The sequence below is a fragment of the Pholis gunnellus genome, assembly GCF_910591455.1.
Source record: "Pholis gunnellus genome assembly, chromosome: 8".
Taxonomy (NCBI): Eukaryota; Metazoa; Chordata; class Actinopteri; order Perciformes; family Pholidae; genus Pholis; species Pholis gunnellus.
In genome coordinates this window covers 22,367,039-22,387,228 of record NC_136534.1, presented here as the reverse complement: position 1 = coordinate 22,387,228, position 20,190 = coordinate 22,367,039, and the positions used below count along the sequence as shown (strand labels likewise).

The 20,190-nt window shown below is 40.0% G+C and overlaps 4 protein-coding genes across 9 annotated transcripts; 2 read left to right on the top strand and 2 right to left on the bottom strand.

The window, feature by feature from the left end:
• Positions 1 to 200: 200 nt before the first annotated feature.
• LOC306699455 (uncharacterized protein) lies at positions 201 to 4,037 on the bottom strand. 2 transcript variants are annotated; one of them, XM_079164071.1, is made up of 7 exons: positions 3,897 to 4,037; positions 2,570 to 2,757; positions 2,055 to 2,174; positions 1,885 to 1,941; positions 1,196 to 1,411; positions 882 to 1,004; positions 201 to 715 (listed from the first exon to the last, which is right to left on the bottom strand). In XM_079164071.1, exons 2-7 carry the CDS (start codon positions 2,744 to 2,746, stop codon positions 650 to 652), a joined length of 759 nt encoding a protein of 252 aa, XP_079020197.1. In that variant the 5' UTR covers positions 2,747 to 2,757; positions 3,897 to 4,037; the 3' UTR covers positions 201 to 649. The 2 variants fall into 2 exon arrangements, with proteins under 2 accessions (XP_079020197.1, XP_079020198.1); XM_079164072.1 differs by having other exon boundaries at positions 201 to 712.
• A 767-nt stretch (positions 4,038 to 4,804) lies between these two features.
• Positions 4,805 to 9,372, bottom strand: LOC306699456 (uncharacterized protein). Of its 3 annotated transcripts, none has more exons than XM_079164073.1 (7): positions 9,240 to 9,372; positions 7,143 to 7,330; positions 6,618 to 6,737; positions 6,448 to 6,504; positions 5,759 to 5,974; positions 5,445 to 5,567; positions 4,805 to 5,289 (listed from the first exon to the last, which is right to left on the bottom strand). In XM_079164073.1, exons 2-7 carry the CDS (start codon positions 7,317 to 7,319, stop codon positions 5,224 to 5,226), a joined length of 759 nt encoding a protein of 252 aa, XP_079020199.1. In that variant the 5' UTR covers positions 7,320 to 7,330; positions 9,240 to 9,372; the 3' UTR covers positions 4,805 to 5,223. The 3 variants fall into 3 exon arrangements, with proteins under 3 accessions (XP_079020199.1, XP_079020201.1, XP_079020200.1); XM_079164075.1 differs by having other exon boundaries at positions 4,805 to 5,286; XM_079164074.1 differs by lacking the exon at positions 9,240 to 9,372 and adding an exon at positions 8,600 to 8,696.
• A 991-nt stretch (positions 9,373 to 10,363) lies between these two features.
• ubqln4 (ubiquilin 4) lies at positions 10,364 to 15,954 on the top strand. 2 transcript variants are annotated; one of them, XM_079164203.1, is made up of 8 exons: positions 10,364 to 10,521; positions 11,649 to 11,800; positions 11,926 to 12,065; positions 12,655 to 13,007; positions 13,818 to 13,933; positions 14,219 to 14,390; positions 14,723 to 14,872; positions 15,353 to 15,954. In XM_079164203.1, exons 1-7 carry the CDS (start codon positions 10,375 to 10,377, stop codon positions 14,861 to 14,863), a joined length of 1,221 nt encoding a protein of 406 aa, XP_079020329.1. In that variant the 5' UTR covers positions 10,364 to 10,374; the 3' UTR covers positions 14,864 to 14,872; positions 15,353 to 15,954. The 2 variants fall into 2 exon arrangements, with proteins under 2 accessions (XP_079020329.1, XP_079020328.1); XM_079164202.1 differs by having other exon boundaries at positions 14,723 to 15,954.
• A 781-nt stretch (positions 15,955 to 16,735) lies between these two features.
• Positions 16,736 to 19,772, top strand: lamtor2 (late endosomal/lysosomal adaptor, MAPK and MTOR activator 2). Of its 2 annotated transcripts, XR_013767188.1 has the most exons (5): positions 16,736 to 16,915; positions 17,679 to 17,841; positions 17,945 to 18,034; positions 19,207 to 19,330; positions 19,493 to 19,772. XR_013767188.1 is itself a non-coding variant. In XM_079164904.1 (4 exons), exons 1-4 carry the CDS (start codon positions 16,848 to 16,850, stop codon positions 19,261 to 19,263), a joined length of 378 nt encoding a protein of 125 aa, XP_079021030.1. In that variant the 5' UTR covers positions 16,736 to 16,847; the 3' UTR covers positions 19,264 to 19,772. The 2 variants fall into 2 exon arrangements, 1 of the variants encoding a protein (XP_079021030.1); XM_079164904.1 differs by having other exon boundaries at positions 19,207 to 19,772.
• The last annotated feature ends 418 nt before the right edge of the window (positions 19,773 to 20,190 follow it).

The following is a 20,190-nucleotide window of genomic DNA, read 5'->3' as shown; positions in this document are numbered from 1 at the left end:
GTTTGACCGTCCTCCAATCGAAGCAAACCCCAACTTGCTCCTGAACTGCTTTTGTGTATGAATGTGAACACGTTTAATCCTGATGGGCAGGTGGCTTCCTCAAAGGTAGCCCTGCCATCAGAGTGTGAATGGGTGAATTATGACATGTAGTGTAAGTGCTTTGGGCTGATATTCACATCAGTTGGATTGACACAGCTGAGCAGAGTGTAATCATTTTATTTAACTTTCATTTTTCATTACAGAAACAGAATTTCAAAAAGGGGTAATATAATTACCTTTTCAAAATATATAATCTCCTTCACCCCACACTTTATAATTCTCACTTCTATTTCATGGCTTCATATTGTAAAATAGCAAACAGTCCATCAATGCGTGTGTCCGTCACACATGTGCATGAACCTCCCTTTCACCTACAAACAAGCTGACTGTAAGGCACATTACTCGATAGAAAATCATAATCAAAGGGAGCAGATTTATAAAACATCAACAGAGCATGAAATGGACAGCAGCATATACAATCTAGTGCATGTTATTAGACAAAATACTCTAAAAGTGAAGTGCAAAACATTTTAAGCAACGCTTATAGTGAAAGACCCAGAAGTTAGTCAGAGACCGTACAGGCTGAAGTTGTGTAAATCATGTGTGTTATCTAGGCTGTGGGGTGACTGGTGACTTCCTCCAGCAGTGGTTTGTAGAGTTCTGGGTCACCCATCTTCTATTAAGAGAAAAATAATATCAGTGAAGCCGAGATAAGACATTTGCATGAATACTAAAATCTCTAAGAACAGGAATGTTGCAAAAAAAAAAGAAGAGTGTTTGTGTTCAGTCACACTTTCCTGGGTAAAAAACCTGGTTTAAGATGTGAATGTGCAAACTCTTACCTCCTTTTCTCCCTTCTGACTGCTCCTCAGAGCCTTGATCCCCAAGACGGCAGAGCTGATGACGAGGCAGAGCTCCAGGGCCGACAGCACAATCAGCAGAGCATTCACACTTCTCAAAATCATCTGGTGGGACACAAGAAAACTGAGTTAACTTCAAAATATTCAAACACATTTGTTCTTACTTGAACCAGTTCATTCAAATGTTTACAGTTTACAATCGCATAAAAAAAGAGAAAAGCTGAAACAACGTTATGACAACGTAAAATAATAAAGCCCTCTATTTCCCACTCTGGAAAGACATTATCCACACTTACCAGAGCCAGCTCCTTGCCCTCCAAGCATTTCTCCCTCATATACTTCTCCACAGGAGGTGCAGTCGTAGTTGTGGTGTGTCGGTAGCGTGAAGAATAATAGTCACTATTATCACACATCCACCACAGCCCTATGTTTGCTATATTGATGCTGTAGAGTACGATGGCTGCAATGGAGATGGCCACTCCTGCTAGATTCAGGATCACGTTGATGATGACCTACAATACGAGACACAAAAACACACCAGGCAATTCAAAAAGCCACAGATGATCTCATCCTCCACAGCTGGGTGGCCGGTATTCATTTTGAGAATCACCTGCTACTCGGCTAAAGTGCCATGGAGCAAGACACTGAACCTATATTGTACCCTCTCTGATGAAAATACATACTATATACTTCAGTGGCGGGCCGTCCAGCTGAGCTCTCTCTTCATCACTGACACTGCACCAAACCAGCTGTCCATCTCATGCTTCATTTTAACCTCATTTGTGAACAAGACTCAGATCTTCCTTGCTTGGGGCAAAGACCCACTCCCAAAACCGGAGGGCAAATTCCACTTCCAGGTCTTCCGGCAGAGAAACGTTAGATATTCCATGTAAAGAATTCTCCTCCATTGTATTTGTCGTAAAATAAAATAAGACTACTTGATAACAATGAAATGAAAAAGTACTTTTAAGGATGAACTACTCACCAGACATGGACTGGGGTACTTCTCCGACAAAATGCCAACGATGCCAAACAACATAATCTAGAGAGAGAAAAGACAAAGAAAAAACGTTAAATATTCACTCCTCCACAAAAAATACGAAAATCCATATGTGTCATTTCTATCTTTGACTGAGTGAACAGAATTTTGCTCACCAATCCTCCGATCCACAAAGGAAACGCGGTTTCATCCATCTGCCACCAAGAGCCACCGCCACTGCAAAGAAGGATCACTCCAAGGCCGATGTTGAGCAACCCAACCATAATGTGCAGAGCCTGCGGAGGAGGAAACGCAGCATGAACGACCAACACCTGTACAGTATGACTGCAGTTACCAGGTGACACTGTTTTGGTTCATTGGAGAGCAACCGTGAGGTGCAGAACAGACTGTTACTGTTATTGGACCACCGTCTCTCATAGTTTCATGGTGTTGTTTTCTAAATGCAGGTATATAAACAGAACCTCACCGATGAAAACTCTCTTCAAAATGTGATCACGACAAAGAACGTGCAGCTTTTGAATTATTTCACAAATTGTTTACTTCAAGTTGAAATCAGAATTGAGTGGGGAAAGAAAAAGTAGTCAATAACAAAAAATACAATGTAGCATACAAAAGCTTTCAAGCAGAAGTCCACAGAGCAACTTAAGACATAATTAAGATCGTAACTCACCCCCAGTACTGACTGGGAATTTCTCTGGACCCTCCTCAGGTTCTGAGACAGAGAGCAGCACACAGGGCTGTAGCAAAGGCCTTTGAGGATTTGGCACAGTGGAGGAAGAACACTTTGTGGGTCAGAGCTCATAGTGAACACAGTGATCCCCTCAGCCTTGGTCATGGTCACAGACATCCTGCCGGCTTCTGTACAACAAAAGAGAGTATAGACACTTTGAATTTGCTGTATCAGGTCATGATCAATGATGCAGATTCCTTAACATTTAAACTAAATATTTGCTGAATCTTATGGTTAAAGTATATCTATTCACTGTTTCCACGGCTGCATTGCCCATGAATCTGGGAGTGATTTTCTGGTAAGCAACCTGCCAAATTTCCAAACCCTTAACTGTTGCAACTAGAGCTGTTAAACTATATATAACACCTTTTCCACTATAGTGCATTAAACAGTACATTATAAATGATGCAACTATTGTAGTAATATATTGTATAAAATATGTCCTCATGTACCTTACAAAAAAGTATTTTGTGTTGATAGATTAGGGATGGATGTACGAATTTATACAAAAAAATACTATAATTGATGAATTACTAAACGTTATAGTAATTTAATGGGCTTTTGTAGTGCAATCTGATGAGTAGTCTTTGTTCTAATCCATGATCCTTTCCAGCAGCATCACACCTTATGCTTTGCAGACTTATATTAAGAGGTGTGTTTGTTATTGAAGGTAATAGGTAGGCCTATAATGTCTAACAACCTCATCGGAAGCTGTCTAAAGTCTGAAGATATATATAACCCATCAGGGTTATCTCAGATTAGGCTAAAGATTTAGAGATTGTAACAAAAAAACCTTGTTATAAACTGGGGACGTGGCATTCCAGACAGGATGAATCTCATGAAATATGCCATCAAGATACATTTTAGGAAATTACACGATTCAGCATTTTTAGAGCTTGGCCCTTAATAAGAACTGAAAAATCAGGATATCACAAGCTCTGCTGTTTTAATTGTGACTATTCTTTTTCTTAAATGTGCCTTTCGTGAGTCCCCTCTAAATGGAAGCACAATACTAAATGGCTGGAGTGTCTATGTGCAGCAGAGACTGACAGGCACGTTTGGGGAAGTGCAGGTGTTTTCTATTATTTTGTCCATTCCATCAATAACAATGAGGCAACATAACATAAATACCTCTCTGTGTAATGCAATACAGCCGCACCGAACTGCATCCATCAAAATTACCTTTAAGTTGATCAAACACCCTTTTTAAAAGAGTTTTAAAAACTTTTTTATGAAGGTAGAATCAAACATGACAAAAAAGACGTACCTGTTTGTGTCTGTTAGCGTGGAAGAAAAACCTGAAACTATAACACTCCACCTGACAAAGTGTGACTCAAAGTACGGTTGTTGCGCAGTTATTGTTCGGAAGAAGGAAGGAGAGGAAGCAGCATAGACAGATATGGAAGAGAGCCAACCTGTTACCAGAAGTACCTCCCTCTGTAAACTAGCTTAACCCTTTAATGAACATTCAGCTGAACAGGACGATATATGTACGTTTTGTTGATAAAAAGCTACTTTTACAACCTAAAAACAAGTGAATACAGCAGTGACATGCAGAGCCGGAGCCAGAAGTTCAGAGGTCTAAAAGCCCAACACAACCCTGCCCTATCATTTGTATTATTTGTTCATTTAACTGTTCAGCTATATATTTTGTTGCTCATTTTCTCTAAATGCAGTTTCCAAGAGTTTCTGGCACTGCCAGAAAAATAGTCCAAATAGAGAAATCCCTTTTATTTTAATTAATTGGTTTATATTATGTGGCTAAAAACAGTACAATTCTAAACATCTGGAATCTTTTTTTAATTATTATTTAAATGGAGAGCTGCAGGTCTACTAATGAGACATGAAACATTTGAAGTGTCATGGAGGACGACCCGCTCCAGCTCTGAGCTACAACCGCCTTGTGTTTGAATAAACTGAGTAACGCACTTCTTCGTTGCTACTTTGCACCCAGAGACACAGTGGCGCCGCTCGACAGGATATTCACATCAGTTGGATTGACACAGCTGAGCAGAGTGTAATCATTTCATTTAACTTTCATTTTTCATTCCAGAAACAGAATTTTAAAAAGGGTGAATATAATTACCTTTTCAAATGATATAATCTCCTTCACCCCACACTTTATAATTATCGCTTCTATTTGTAGATAAAGAGCAAAACTAGATATTAAACTGATTCCATTTTTCCATCACGCTTTCAGATTTAATGTAAAATACAGAACAGAAATCCACCAAAGAATATAACACTCAATCGTTTTGATGATATTTTGTAAACATGGCTTCATATTGTAAAATAGCAAATAAAAATCCCATCAGTCCATCAATGTGTGTACATGTGCATGAACCTCCCTTTCACCTACAAACAAGCTGACTGTAAGGCACATTACTCGATAGGAAATCATAATCAAAGGGAGCAGATTTATAAAACATCAACAGAGCATGAAATGGACAGCAGCATATACAATCTAGTGCATGTTATTAGAAAAAATACTCTAAAAGCGAAGTGCAAAACATTTTAAGCAACCGTTATAGTGAAAGAACCAGAAGTTAGTCAGAGACCGTACAGGCTGAAGTTGTGTAAATCATGAGTGTTATCTAGGCTGTGGGGTGACTGGTGACTTCCTCCAGCAGTGGTTTGTAGAGTTCTGGGTCACCCATCTTCTATTAAGAGAAAAATTATATCAGTGAAGCCGAGATAAGACATTTGCATGAATACTAAAATCTCTAAGAACAGGAATGTTGCAAAAAAGAAAAAAAAAAGTAAAATTTTCCTGGATAAAAAACCTGGTTTAAGATGTGAATGTGCAAACTCTTACCTCCTTTTCTCCCTTCTGACTGCTCCTCAGAGCCTTGATCCCCAAGACGGCAGAGCTGATGACGAGGCAGAGCTCCAGGGCCGACAGCACAATCAGCAGAGCATTCACACTTCTCAAAATCATCTGGTGGGACACAAGAAAACTGAGTTAACTTCAAAATATTCAAACACATTTGTTCTTACTTGAACCAGTTCATTCAAATGTTTACAGTTTACAATCGCATAAAAAAAGAGAAAAGCTGAAACAACATTATGACAACGTAAAATAATAAAGCCCTCTATTTCCCACTCTGGAAAGACATTATCCACACTTACCAGAGCCAGCTCCTTGCCCTCCAAGCATTTCTCCCTCATATACTTCTCCACAGGAGGTGCAGTCGTAGTTGTGGTGTGTCGGTAGCGTGAAGAATAATAGTCACTATTATCACACATCCACCACAGCCCTATGTTTGCTATATTGATGCTGTAGAGTACGATGGCTGCAATGGAGATGGCCACTCCTGCTAGATTCAGGATCACGTTGATGATGACCTACAATACGAGACACAAAAACACACCAGGCAATTCAAAAAGCCACAGATGATCTCATCCTCCACAGCTGGGTGGCCGGTATTCATTTTGAGAATCACCTGCTACTCGGCTAAAGTGCCATGGAGCAAGACACTGAACCTATATTGTACCCTCTCTGATGAAAATACATACTATATACTTCAGTGGCGGGCCGTCCAGCTGAGCTCTCTCTTCATCACTGACACTGCACCAAACCAGCTGTCCATCTCATGCTTCATTTTAACCTCATTTGTGAACAAGACTCAGATCTTCCTCGCTTGGGGCAAAGACCCACTCCCAAAACCGGAGGGCAAATTCCACTTCCAGGTCTTCCGGCAGAGAAACGTTAGATATTCCATGTAAAGAATTCTCCTCCATTGTATTTGTCGTGAAATAAAATAAGACTACTTGATAACAATGAAATGAAAAAGTACTTTTAAGGATGAACTACTCACCAGACATGGACTGGGGCACTTCTCCGACAAAATGCCAACGATGCCAAACAACATAATCTAGAGAGAGAAAAGACAAAGAAAAAACGTTAAATATTCACTCCTCCACAAAAAATACGAAAATCCATATGTGTCATTTCTATCTTTGACTGAGTGAACAGCATTTTGCTCACCAATCCTCCGATCCAAAAAGGAAACACGGTTGAATCCATGTGCCACCAAGAGCCACCGCCACTGCCAAGAAGGATCACTCCAAGGCCGATGTTGAGCAACCCAACCATAATGTGCAGAGCCTGCGGAGGAGGAAACGCAGCATGAACGGCCAACACCTGTACAGTATGACTGCAGTTACCAGGTGACACTGTTTTGGTTCATTGGAGAGCAACCGTGAGGTGCAGAACAGACTGTTACTGTTATTGGACCACCGTCTCTCATAGTTTCATGGTGTTGTTTTCTAAATGCAGGTATATAAACAGAACCTCACCGACAACAACTCTCTTCAAAATGTGAGTGTAATGTGATCATGACAATAACGTGCAGCTTTTGAATTATTTCACAAATTGTTTACTTAAAGTTGAAATCAGAATTGAGTGGGGAAAGAAAAAGTAGTCAATAACAAAAAATACAATGTAGCATACAAAAGCTTTCAAGCAGAAGTCCACAGAGCAACTTAAGACATAATTAAGGTCGTAACTCACCCCCAGTACTGACTGGGAATTTCTCTGGACCCTCCTCAGGTTCTGAGACAGAGAGCAGCACACAGGGCTGTAGCAAAGGCCTTTGAGGATTTGGCACAGTGGAGGAAGAACACTTTGGGGGTCAGAGCTCATAGTGAACACAGTGATCCCCTCAGCCTTGGTCATGGTCACAGACATCCTGCCGGCTTCTGTACAACAAAAGAGACAAGAGAGTATAGACACTTTGAATTTGCTGTATGAGGTCATGATCAATGATGCAGATTCCTTAACATTTAAACTAAATATTTGCTGAATCTTATGGTTAAAGTATATCTATTCACTGTTTCCACGGCCGCATTGCCCATGAATCTGGGAGTGATTTTCTGGTAAGCAACCTGCCAAATTTCCAAACCCTTAACTGTTGCAACTAGAGCTGTTAAACTATATATAACACCTTTTCCACTATAGTGCATTAAACAGTACATTATAAATGATGTAACTATTGTAGTAATATATTGTATAAAATATGTCCTCATGTAACTTACAAAAAAGTATTTTGTGTTGATAGATTAGGGGTGGATGTATGAATTTATACAAAAAAATACTATAATTGATGAATTGCTAAATTGAATAGTAATTTAATGGGCTTTTGTAGTGCAATCTGATGAGTAGTCTTTGTTCTAATCCATGATCTGTCAAAAGTCTAAAGATATATATATATAACCCATCAGGGTTATCTCAGTTTAGGCTAAAGATTTAGAGATTGCAACAAAAAAAACATCCAGACAGGATGGATCTCATGAAATATGCCATCAAGATACATTTTAGGAAATTGCACGATTCACCATTTTTATAGCTTGACCCTTACTAAGAACTGAAAAATCAGGATTTAACAAGCTCTACTGTTTAAATTGTGACTATTCCCCCCCCCCCCCCCCCCCCCAATGTATGGAAGCACAATATTAAATGGCTGGAGTGTATATGTGCAGCAGAGACTGACAGGCAAGCGGGCGGGTTTTGAGGAAGTGCAGGTGTTTCTATTATTTTATCCATTCCATAAATAACAATGAGGCACACTTTTTCACTAGGGTACAATGTATTGCATGGCTGTTGTATGAGAATGCATTAGTTTTAGCTAATAAAATGGCAACTGGGTGTGCATGAGTACATTCTGTGCTTTTTTATATATGATGCTTTTAATGTAAAGTGTCTTTGAGTATTATGAAAAGCGCTATATAAATAAAATGTATGATTATTATTATTATTATTATTATTATTATTATAAAAATGTGTAACTGGTTTCGTTAATAACAACGCGTTATGTAGGTCAAGTGCTATTCAGCCACCGCCTTTTCTAGTCCTGGCCCAGAGTATTACGGTCCCGGAAGTAGTTGTGTTAAAGCAAAAAAGCAACCGTTTGAGATCGTTTGTAATCATACGGAAGAATGCTGAAGATGAAACCTCTCCATAAGACCTACCAGGAGTGCGCAGACGCAGAGATCTACCACAGAGACACACTGCAGCAGCTGTTTCTTGAAGTAAATATCACAAGTTAACGTCTACTTCTTCCTTTATCACGCACAGCAGCATTGCGCTCAGTGCTGCCACCAGTGGTCGGAAGCTGTATTGCATTATCAGAACATCAACATGCACTTCACCTTTATAACAGTTTGACAGAAACACAAATTCACTCTGAAAAGAGCTACTATTATTTTGTGAAGTACTACAATAGGTCTAGTTTAATATGTACTCTAGTAATATAGCTTCCTGTCTCCATTAGCGGCACTGAGCCCTGAAGACGTTACGCCTGATCTTGGATTTTGCCGGAGTTCCATTGATAAACACAAATCTCCTGTACTCCATTTCATTAAGTCGTCGTTTTTATTGCTTATTACCCGCGTGCCATACATGTTTTCTCCTCTAATAAGTTGCCAAGAAGTTTCCCTATCCTCCAGTGGGTTCGAACTTGAAATATTCACCCATTAACACGTTTGATGACTTCTGAATGTCCTAAATGTATGGATTCACTTACGTAGCAGTACAGGGCCATAATAAGAACCGGCTAAAATTGAATGTGGTTACTTTAAAAACTGAATCAAACATGACAAAAAGACGTACCTGTTTGTGTCTGTTAGCGTGGAAGAAAAACTTGAAACTATTGCACTCCACCTGACAAAGTGTGACTGAAAGTACGGTTGTTGCGCAGTTATTGTTTGGAAGAAGGAAGGAGAGGAAGCAGCATAGACAGATATGGAAGCGAGCCAACCTGTTACCAGAAGTACCTCCCTCTGTAAACAAGCTTAACCCTTTAATGAACATTAAGCTGAACAGGACGATACATTTACTTTTTGTTGATAAAAAGCTACTTGTACAACCTAAAAACAAGAGAAGAGGTCTACTAATGAGACATGAAACTGCATGACACATTTTAAGTGTCATGCTGGACATAAGTGGTGTCTGAGGTTTGCTAATTATAAGTTAAACACACAATAAAATAAATACATGAATATTTACAGATGAAGTTGAGACATATCTTGATATTTGATTATTATGTAAATCTGATAAAGATAGATTGACAATACTATTCTATTTTTACTATAAAACATAAAAAAATATTGTGTTTTTTTAAAGAACAGGTATATTGATAAACACAAAGCAGTTTACAGTTACAGCACGACAACTTGTATTTACAAGTACCTCTTGAAGGCAACATTACTATATGATAAACACAAAGGCACATAAACATCTCATAGCTGAAAAAGTCATCACACAACACCTTGATCATGTTTTGTTTGTTAGACTTTTATAGGACTTTAACTCATGATATCATAGAATAGAGCTTCTTCGGCTGGGGACGTTTGTAGAGATTTGGGTCGCCAATACTCTGAAAAGAGAAGCACACAAACACGTAATAAGTAAACACCCTTCAGGATGTTGTAACCACTGTCGAGTAGAGGAATCAGTGGAGAATGTAACTTTACACTTCAACAAGTCTGCTAGAGAACGAGAAACATCAAGAGAGAAATAATTAGTTTTGTGAAATATTGTTTCTTTTTATGTTCTGTTCCTGTTTGTTTTATTTGTTGTGTGCTTGTTTTGGATAGGGTTATAGACGACTCAAGTCCACACTCCAACACAGTAGTAGACGGTAATTCACCTCAACGCTGGTTTGCCACACTGCCATAAAACCGAAAAGGAAGAAGAAGACTATACCGGAAGTAACGCAGAAGAAGAGAGAGAAACATTAGTAAAGATGGCGGAGAAAAGCAGCACGGACCGTGCGGAGGATGACAACATGGATAATAGTGATGCTCCCGGAGCATCTATGATGGTGGTCACCGTCAAAACCCCCAATGGAAAAGAGGAAATCTCAATTTCAGAGGATTCATCTGTCTCACAGGTGCGTTAATTCCCCTTTTCCATCGGATATCACGCTACCATCACGTAAACGTTTCCTCGCAAACATTAGGGGAAAGGTCAAAACGTTACTTTTTAAAACTGTTAACCAGCAGCCGGTTACATCTTGAGAGGTATATTCGTCGTCTCACATATGTCTACTGTGAAGTCAGCCTTTTAAATCACGTTTAGATCCGAGACGTTATTAAGACGGCAGACATTTCTGTGGCTACGACAGTAACCGGAAAGTTAGCGTCATGCTACAAGAGCTAACGTTAACCGTCTTATATACAACCGAGCAACATCATTAAACAAGTCGGATTAACGTTACTGATAATGGTCACCCACTATTTGACACTGTGTGTGACTATTAACGGAGTATTTTCCAGTTCTGTGCCGTTAACCTGTCAATCAGACTCGTGCTACCACAACTAAATGCATTACAGTTAAAGTCAGACATCAGACAGCAGTGTGATTCACAACAACATGCAAGTGACACACGTATCACATCACAAGGATTGTGTTTATCAGAACTGTACTAGGATTGAGTCCTCAGTCCACTGCAAACTGTCGAATCATAATTGTTGTAATCCTCTCCTGTAAGTGACCCTGTTTAAGTTCTATGACAGTTTTACATCAATCACTGTCCCCAGATATTCATATTCACCATAAAGTAGCTCTTTGTTGGTGTGTCTGTCTGTCTTGTTCTGAAATAAAAATGAATTTCCTGAGTTTTATTGGTATTTAGCTGAAGAAAACGGGAGATTTCGTGGTTAAAACTGGCCTGACTTCCATCAACAAACAGTCCACTCATTCATGATGCGTTGTTGCGTCATCAGCGTTCAAATTGGTAATCACCGTGTCATCAACAAATTGAACCATCAGAGGAGTTGGCTCTACATTAGTTTGTACTGTTTAAGGAATGCATACAACTGTCTGGCCGTAGTTCCTTAGTGCACATTGTAGATGGAGTCCACTAAAGACAAGAGACTGACTACATTTTCAGAACTAGATTGTGACACCTCTTCAAAAGAGGGCCACAGGATCTCAAGTGAATGCCGGACCTAGTTGATATTGTACTTTAATTTGCCCTGTTAGTAATCGTCCCTTGCTCTTGTCTTATTTGTCCAGTTCAAACAGGAGGTGTCCAAAAAGTTTGAGGCCCAGCAGGACCAGCTGGTGTTGATATTTGCTGGAAAGATTCTGAAGGACGGTGATACGTTAAAACAGCACGGTATCAAAGACGGCTTGACCGTTCATCTCGTCATCAAGACTGCCCCAAAGTAAGTACCGGTACAATGCGTGTGTGGTAGGAAAATGGTGTAAATCATTATCGTTAGACTATGTAAATCCCCATCTATGAGTTAGCTGGTAAGCGTTTTATTTGACGGTTGCTTTCTCTCTGAAGATCGACAGGTGACGGTACATCTCAGACAAGTTCCCGTACTGCAACATCTCAAAGTAGCAGCAGCAGCAGCAACGCCAGCGCAGCAGACAGAGCCGGAAGTGGCACGAGTACGACGCCAACACAACCTGCTAATGCAATGGGTTAGAATTTTATACATTTTTACAATGACTTGCTTGCTTTTTGCACTGCAGCGCGTTTAATCCTTGTGACAGATATGCCCTCGTAATTAGGGTTGTACCACAAATCCACATAGTGAAAAGACAACATCTGAGCCCATATGCCTCTCTTTGTCTTTTCTTACTTTCCTGTAAGTTATTGTCATGGCATGAATAGAATTTGGGCCCCGTAGAAAGTTTGTCTTGTACAGTGAGCCTTCAGAACAAGCGTATGAGACACTGTACACATTCTAAGCCAGTCACGAAACACGAATGACTTAAAACGCCACATACACTCAGCCATATGCGTATGCAGTGTTCAGTATCTGTCCACCATGAAAGTTTGATTAGGCAAATTATGCTTATTAATTATATGACTGAACATGAATGCAGCTTTCTTGCAGATTTGAAATCAATCCACATTTTCAACTGCATTTCCACGCAGACGTTTGACAAGATACCATCATAAAAGTAGCACTTTAAAAACATATTTGGGTGACATGCATACATTTTCCTGTCAACGTGTCCACTTACCTGCCACCTTATCTCCGGCTTTGCTCCTCCTCCTCCTCAGGTGGACTCGGTGACCTGTCCGGCTTGTTGGGTCTGGGCGGTATGGGCGGTATGGGCGGTATGGGAGGTCTGGGAGGTATGGCCGGTCTGGGGGGCCTGGGGGGTCTGGGCAGTATGGGCGGTATGGGCATGCGCTCATCCAGCTTCATGGAGATGCAGCAGCAGGTGCAGAGTCAGCTGATGTCCAACCCAGAAATGCTGTCGCAGGTGATGGGCAACCCGATGGTGCAGAACATGATGTCCAACCCAGAACTGATGAGACAGATGCTCGCAGGCAACCCTCAGATGCAGCAGCTCATGGGACGGAACCCGGACGTCTCCAGCATGTTCAGCAACCCTGAGCTCATGAGACAGGTCAGTCCAGAGTTGCTCATGATAGTTCTCTGAAACACCAAGTCACCCTCAAAGAGCCAGATGAGCAGGTGTTCCCCAAACTGGCTTTTACTCTTTTTCTCTCACTGCCGTAAACGTGCAGCCGTTCGGTTAATTCAATACTGTGAATGAAAACGGTGGCACCGGAGTTTTTAATATTTGGGTGGTCCGCAAAAAGAAAAAAATCAGACATCTGCTGTTGATGCAGGATCGACCGTGACCACATATTTGTGATGCAAACTGTTTTTGGTTGCTGTTACTTGAAATGTGCTTTAGAACCGTCACCTTTTCTACCCAGTTTGAGTTTGCGGCTATGTTCTTTACATCGGTTATTTATTTTGCTTACCGTCACACACTCCTGCAGCTCTTTTACCACTTCTGCCTGGGTTTCAACCTCTGTTGTCCCCGACCATTTGCGTGCACATGTTGATGCTTGATGTTACTTAATCAGGTAAAATGTGCTGGAATAACGATGGAACTCAACAGTCTAGTGAGACATTCTTCTTCCTCGGCTCTCACTGCTTGTTTTTGTCACTTACATCCTCTCGTCCCTTGACGGACCATCCGGTAGGCAAGGGACCCAGCAATGATGCAACGGGTGACGCGTAACCAGGACTGGGTGCTTAGTAACCCTGAGAGCATCCTCAGGGTTTAAAGCACTCTGTGGAGAATGTATGCGGACATCACAATTGTTATTTTGTGTACACAAGATAAAATATCATCTGTCGGGTCTTTTGGGGACTCTGTTGGGTGGGTTTGGAGTTGACTTGTGTCGTGTTTGTCATTGAACAGATGCAGAGTCCCGAAACAATGTCTATGATGACCAACCCCAGAGCCATGCAGGCCCTCATGCAGATCCAACAGGGCCTGCAGACCTTACAGACAGAAGCCCCGGGATTCATGTCCAGGTACCGGCTATTAGCTCTAAATCCAATACTTAAACCTTGTATAATTGTTTTAATTTGGTGGTCACATCAGAATTAATCTAATTTCCTTCTGTCATGAAAATCATAATTAGAAAAAAATCACAAACGCTTAGAATTTAGCTTTTGTAAAGAAACATAATAGCTATACCCTTCAGTTGTAGTTGGTAAGTATTGGTAGTGCTCATTTGAAGTCACAGTATATTTAGGTGAATTTCAATGGAATCGCTACATTTTTCTGTATTGTTGACATTTCCTTCCCCTCTCTAGATTGTCTCCTGGAGGTCTCCCGGTTCCTCCAGCCTCAGGGGTCAGCATCCCCCCAGAGAACCCTCAGCCCTCTGCTATGGATACAGGATCCAGCCCCTCCTCAGCCACCAGTCCCCCTGACCCACAGCTCCTCCAGCAGATGTTACAGATGTTCGCAGGCGGAAGGCAACCAGTATGTTTCATCTAATTGCATGAATTTGTCCGGTTTTCCATAATCAGAGCAACATTTCTGTTCAACGATTCTAACTCGTTAACGAGACGTATGTTGCAGTTCCACCTGTTTTGATTTTCCTTTTCTCTTGTCAACCTTTAAAAACTTGTTAGGATTGTTGGTGTTTTTCATTGGGACCTATAGATAATCCTGCCACTAAATTTGAATATATGAATGTTAATATGATTTAACATGAAGAATCAGTTTAATTGGAAAAAGTGAACAATTTTTCAAATTAAATTTAAGAAGCAGCAATCTGATCGTGACCTCGTGCATCTTCTCCTCCCTCGCAGCTTCAGACCCCCGAGGTCCGTTTCCAGCAGCAGCTCGACCAGCTCAACACCATGGGCTTCATCGACCGCCAAGCCAACCTGCAGGCGCTCATCGCTACGGGAGGGGACGTCAACGCCGCCATCGAGAGACTCCTGGCCTAACTCGCTCAGGTCGGAAGACTGGTAGAGTTGTGGACTGGAATGGGAGGTTTTAAAGTTAACACGTGACACGCAGTCCTTCATCAAATGCAAGTCTGACCTGACACCCAGATATCACTTATTATCTAGTTGATCTGTAAATCATAGGAAGTATAAACGAGGGTCGTTGTTTCATGACGCCACGACTATCACTGCCGACGACCAATAAGTTCCAGTGCAGCCGGAGATGATTACTGACATGACAAGTGCTCATTCACTGGATGTCTGCACGAGGTTACCAAGGAATTAACTTTTAATTGTTACTTAGATTGACATTATTTAATTTTAACAGATTGTATTTACGTCGTTGGATAAAGAGTTTTTAATTTGGTTGTTGTTGTTGGATGATGGTCTTCTGTGCTCTCAGCTTGTTTTGTTTTTTCATCCTCTTGCTTGGTATTTATCTAAGTTATCTATTGAAAGTTTCTTTTTCCTTTTTGTTTACCCTGACAGGTGCTTGGCAGTGCTGCCTCAATGTTTTAGGATTGGATTCGGATTCCAGGACCAAATGTGTGTAATGTGTGTGTGGGGCAGAGGGTTGGACAAAGGAAAACTGGCAGATTTTCCTCAGGTACATTTGTCAGGTTTTCCATTTGCAGAATTCACCAAAACAGTCGTTTCCATCTGATTGTTTTTAATCTACAAATTATTCTACAAAGGAAGCCCCAGAGTCACAGTATCGCCTTAAAAATACCATCCGTACATCTTAGTAAAGACCGTGTCATTGGAATTTACTTTCTTGACAAACAGGTTTGGTTCAAGTTGGTTTCCTGTCGATTATCAGTGCAAAAGTAAATAAACTTCCAAACATCCATTTTGATTTTTTGTCCTGAAGTATAAGATGGTGTCTCTATAAAGTGTCAATGCCCTAATGATACTGTGATTGATCGTGGTTATGGATTACTCAATAGAAATTGTTAAAAGCCATTGTTGCCATCTTGGGTTCTGCAATATATTGCGAAATAATCTGTGAAATCTATTGTTGCATGTCTCCCTCTATGGACAAAGTAGCCAAAAAACATTTTTTTTCAGTCCAATAAATGATTTGCATTTTGTCTTGTCTGATTTAAATGTGTGAATGATTTACTTTGGCGTCGCAGTTTGAGTGCTGTGGTATGTTGGATTTAAACCTTGATTTAAATGTCTCTTTGTCCTAGCAGTACGTTTGTGCCTGGAGTCTGTAACCAACTGTTTGCTGTGTCCAGTGATAACTGAAAGGTTTCACAAGTAGGCCTATATATCTCTTCCTTAGAAATACAAAAACATTTAAATAATAGAATAGAATGGTAATCTGTACAGAGGAAGAATTTAATTAAGTAAATGTAGCTGACCATAAATACTATTCCACTAACCATAACAGTCTGTATTGTGCCTTTTATCAAATATAACAACGCAGTTGTTTTAATTATTAAAAGTGAAATTACCTATTTGTTGTTATTGCTTTTTTTATTTATTTTTTTTATTTTAAATATTGTAATGTGCTCTGAAAAGTTGAATGGTTTTATACTCCAAATATTAACTTGGAACATTAATAATTTTATGAATGTCGCACATACAATATTAAACTAGACTAGTAGCTATAGACGTCAGAATAAGCAATGCAGTAAAAGTGAAGTGCGCACCTCTGAAATATTACGGTCTGTGGTGAGTGTACGGGTATAACAGATAGTAAATAGTATATATACTCAAAATATAAGTCTCACACAAATGTAAATACTCAAGTAAACTAATTCACTCTTGACTAAATACTTCCCACATTAAGCAAACGTTAAACAGTACATACGTCAGTAAATAGTATTTTTCCTACAGTTCCCACAATGCATTGCGAACGCAACCGGAAAGGGAAGAAAACGTCAGCTGACTCGACTTGGTGTTTTGAGTAGTTAGTTCTTGACAGTTTAAAGGCCTTTCGTTAGTGATTAAATAACACGTATGTTAGTAAGTAGCCATGTTACGACCAAAGGCGTTAACGCAGGTTCTCAGCCAAGCGAACACGAACGGAGTCCAAAGCACACTGTGAGTACAGCTAGCTAGCTAGCTAGCGCTATGCTAGCGAGATGCTACATGGTGCAGGAGTAACTAATGTACCATTTGTTGTTTTTGACATAGCAAGGAAATACAACAAAGTCTGCAAACGTTGAATAATATCTTAACGAACAATAATAATCACGCGATAACAAGTAAATTAGACAAATAGCTGGTAAAAATCAACCACTTTATGTTTTATTGTGATATCTCTTTGCAATAAGATTATTTTAACATGTTGTAAAGCTCAACCTTAAGCAGCATGTTTTGTGATCGTTCAGCACTACTGAAAGTAGATCTGTCTAGATTCACTCATTTGCATATATTTTAATTTAATTTGTTAATTTAATCTATTCCTGCATTTCTACAGATGCTTTCATTTGTAAACTTAGATAAAGGGCAACATACTTCATAACAACATTACATAGTGCAGACAGTTTCATATTGCTTTATATACAGTATATGCTATGATCAGGGTTTGTAGAAACATGAGCTTGGAATAGTACAGATAGCTTGTAAAATTGCATGACCTGTGAGTCCTGAGTGGTGTGCATACAATCTGTGACCATCAGGGAGACAGTATACGGGATTGTAGTTGTGTTTATACGTTTGCTGCATGGCGCATGATGCATTTCTGAAAGGACTAATAATTAAATATCTATGAGTAGAATCCATACAATGACAGTCTATAGTAAAATCATTTCACATGTTCATCGTCTGGATACTGAAACATGCAACTTTACATTTCCACCAGCCTACTGAATAATGAAGGTTCACTTCTGGCTTACTCCGGGTACGGGGACACTGACGCACGAGTGACAGCCGCCATCGCTAGCAACATTTGGGCGGCCTACGACAAGAACGGCCACCAGGCCTTTAACGAAGACAAACTCAAGTTCATACTCATGGATTGTATGGTAAGTAGTGCATTTCCTCCGAAAAAGCACTTGCGGTTGTTCTCAGGTATGTGATCAGTGTGAATTGGGGCACTTTGTCACTTTGTTTTTTCTCTCTTCTCAGGAGGGAAGAGTGGCCATCACTCGTGTAGCCAACCTACTACTGTGTATGTACGCCAAAGAGACGGTGGGCTTTGGAATGCTGAAAGCCAAGGTGAGAGTTGTTTTTTTTAGCAGTCGGTGCTGAAGTCAGTCATCGGTTTCTCGTACAACCAACAGCCATGGTGTTTCATGCATTCGTCGTGGTTTGCTGTACTTGCCAAGCTCATTTGTATATTGGGGGTTAAAGCACACACTTGCAATGGGGCCTTTTGAGGGTCCCCAACCTCCACCACGTCAAAGTGACTTTATTTGACATTTATTGGCATTATGTAGGCGGCAAAAGAGAAAGTCTCAACACCGGAATGGTTCTGAATATACCATCATTTAGTCATCAAGGTTGGCGACGCACTGTTACAGCTGACTCACGGGACGTAGTGCGACATTAAGAGCAATATCCTGGATATAATCATGAACGTTATGTATTAAATATGTACTCTTACTCCCACCATGACTGATCCCATCCGTTAACCTGTTTATATTTTTATGATTCATACTCAGGGTTCCCACGTGTCCTGGAAAACAGCTGAGAGAGGATTTTATAGAAGTTATAGTCATAGACGGCACTTCTTTTAAATCAGACTTCCACAGAGAGAAAGATACAAGATGGCGCGATCCCTGTCTGTCACACAAGCTAATCCATGAAAATGTCTAGAAAGGATCTCTAGAAACGAGTGGGAACCCTGTTACTGTTAACCTGATTTGGGCTTTGAATATATTGTATATATTTGCACTTTATTTGCCTTATGTTATTGTTATTGTAGAATTTTATGTTTTGCACTCCTTGTATTTGCAGATATTTTCCATGGGAATAATCAAGTTTTATTTAATATTAACTTACGATGACAAATTGTTCTGCATATAGATTTGTTTTTTTTAACCGTTGCTGACAGCAAATCAGTTTTAAATACTTTATATGAGAGGAAGAGGAAATAACAAGATGCAGCCACGCGTCAACAAGTCGGACAAAGACAAATTGGCAGGTGCATATTGATGTTTGCGATTCTCAAACCTCCAACAACTCTGAATATGGCCGTTGTTATGTTATGGCAACAGCCATGGCCGGAGGCACTCTGTTTCTGAGTTGTGTGTCCGTCCCATTTTTGTGAACACCACCAAATTTGGCACGAACGTGGACTCGAGGATGAACAGATTAGAATTTGGTGGTCACAGGTCACTGTGGTGGTAATTCTAGTTAACATTGTTCTGTGTCTGTTGTGTTGATAGGCAGAGGCGCTGGTGCAGTACCTGGAGGAGCCATTAACACAAGTAGCAGCGTCATAGTAGAGAAGTGACTGATGCTCAGCCTGACGATGCTGTCTGCCTGGAAACAAGGCATCATATGATAAAGGTCATTGGACTACTGTAACATTCTGTACATGCATTAATATATGAGTGAGTGAGTGAGTGTGTAGGGGGGGGGGGGGTTAGTGTATTTATAATCATGGTATTGAAACTAATAACTTGTCTTGGTTTTTAACACTTTGTCTTCTCTTGTGATGCTTGTGTTCAGAAAGTCCACATCATTTGTCACTAGGAAGTCTGAGTGTGCTGCTGCTGCTGCTGAGATGTTTCCATTATTCAACTGTTCCTGCTGTTGATTCATTCATTTGCAGTTTTAGTTCAGCCTTGCTGATCGCAGTTAAGCAGAAAATTTAACATTTTGAATCAGTCGGAGGAGTTTAATGCTTTGTGGAAAACCTTCGTAAGAATGTTTGACTGATAAAATGCAGTAAAGATGATTTGCTTCATTTTGTTTCACAGCTGTCAAATAAACAATTTTTTGATTAGTATTCACTTATTTATTTTGTGTTTATGCTCTGAACTGAGTGCTTGGTGTTCGTGGGCTATTATTATATATCAGTTCAAAGGTTTATTTTTAGGATTAGGCTTTTAAAGCACCCGTAGTTTCAGTGTCTGAAACAAATGTTATTGAATCAGTGTTTTTAGTGTCGAATTAGAAAAGCCTGCGAAGGAAAGCTTGAGAGTATATAAATATCTTAATTCAATAGGAAGCACTTTAGATGTATTTTGGATTGGCTACATTATTACCCTTTGACTAAGTTTAGCATTGTTATGAATGGATTTATTAGGTACATACAATTCAACATCCTCATGTTGTTATTTTCCTCTTATTGGGAAAAAAAGATTGTATTCACATTTCCATGATAGCTTTCTGTAGAGACTAGGAATGAAACTAGAAGTTTAATT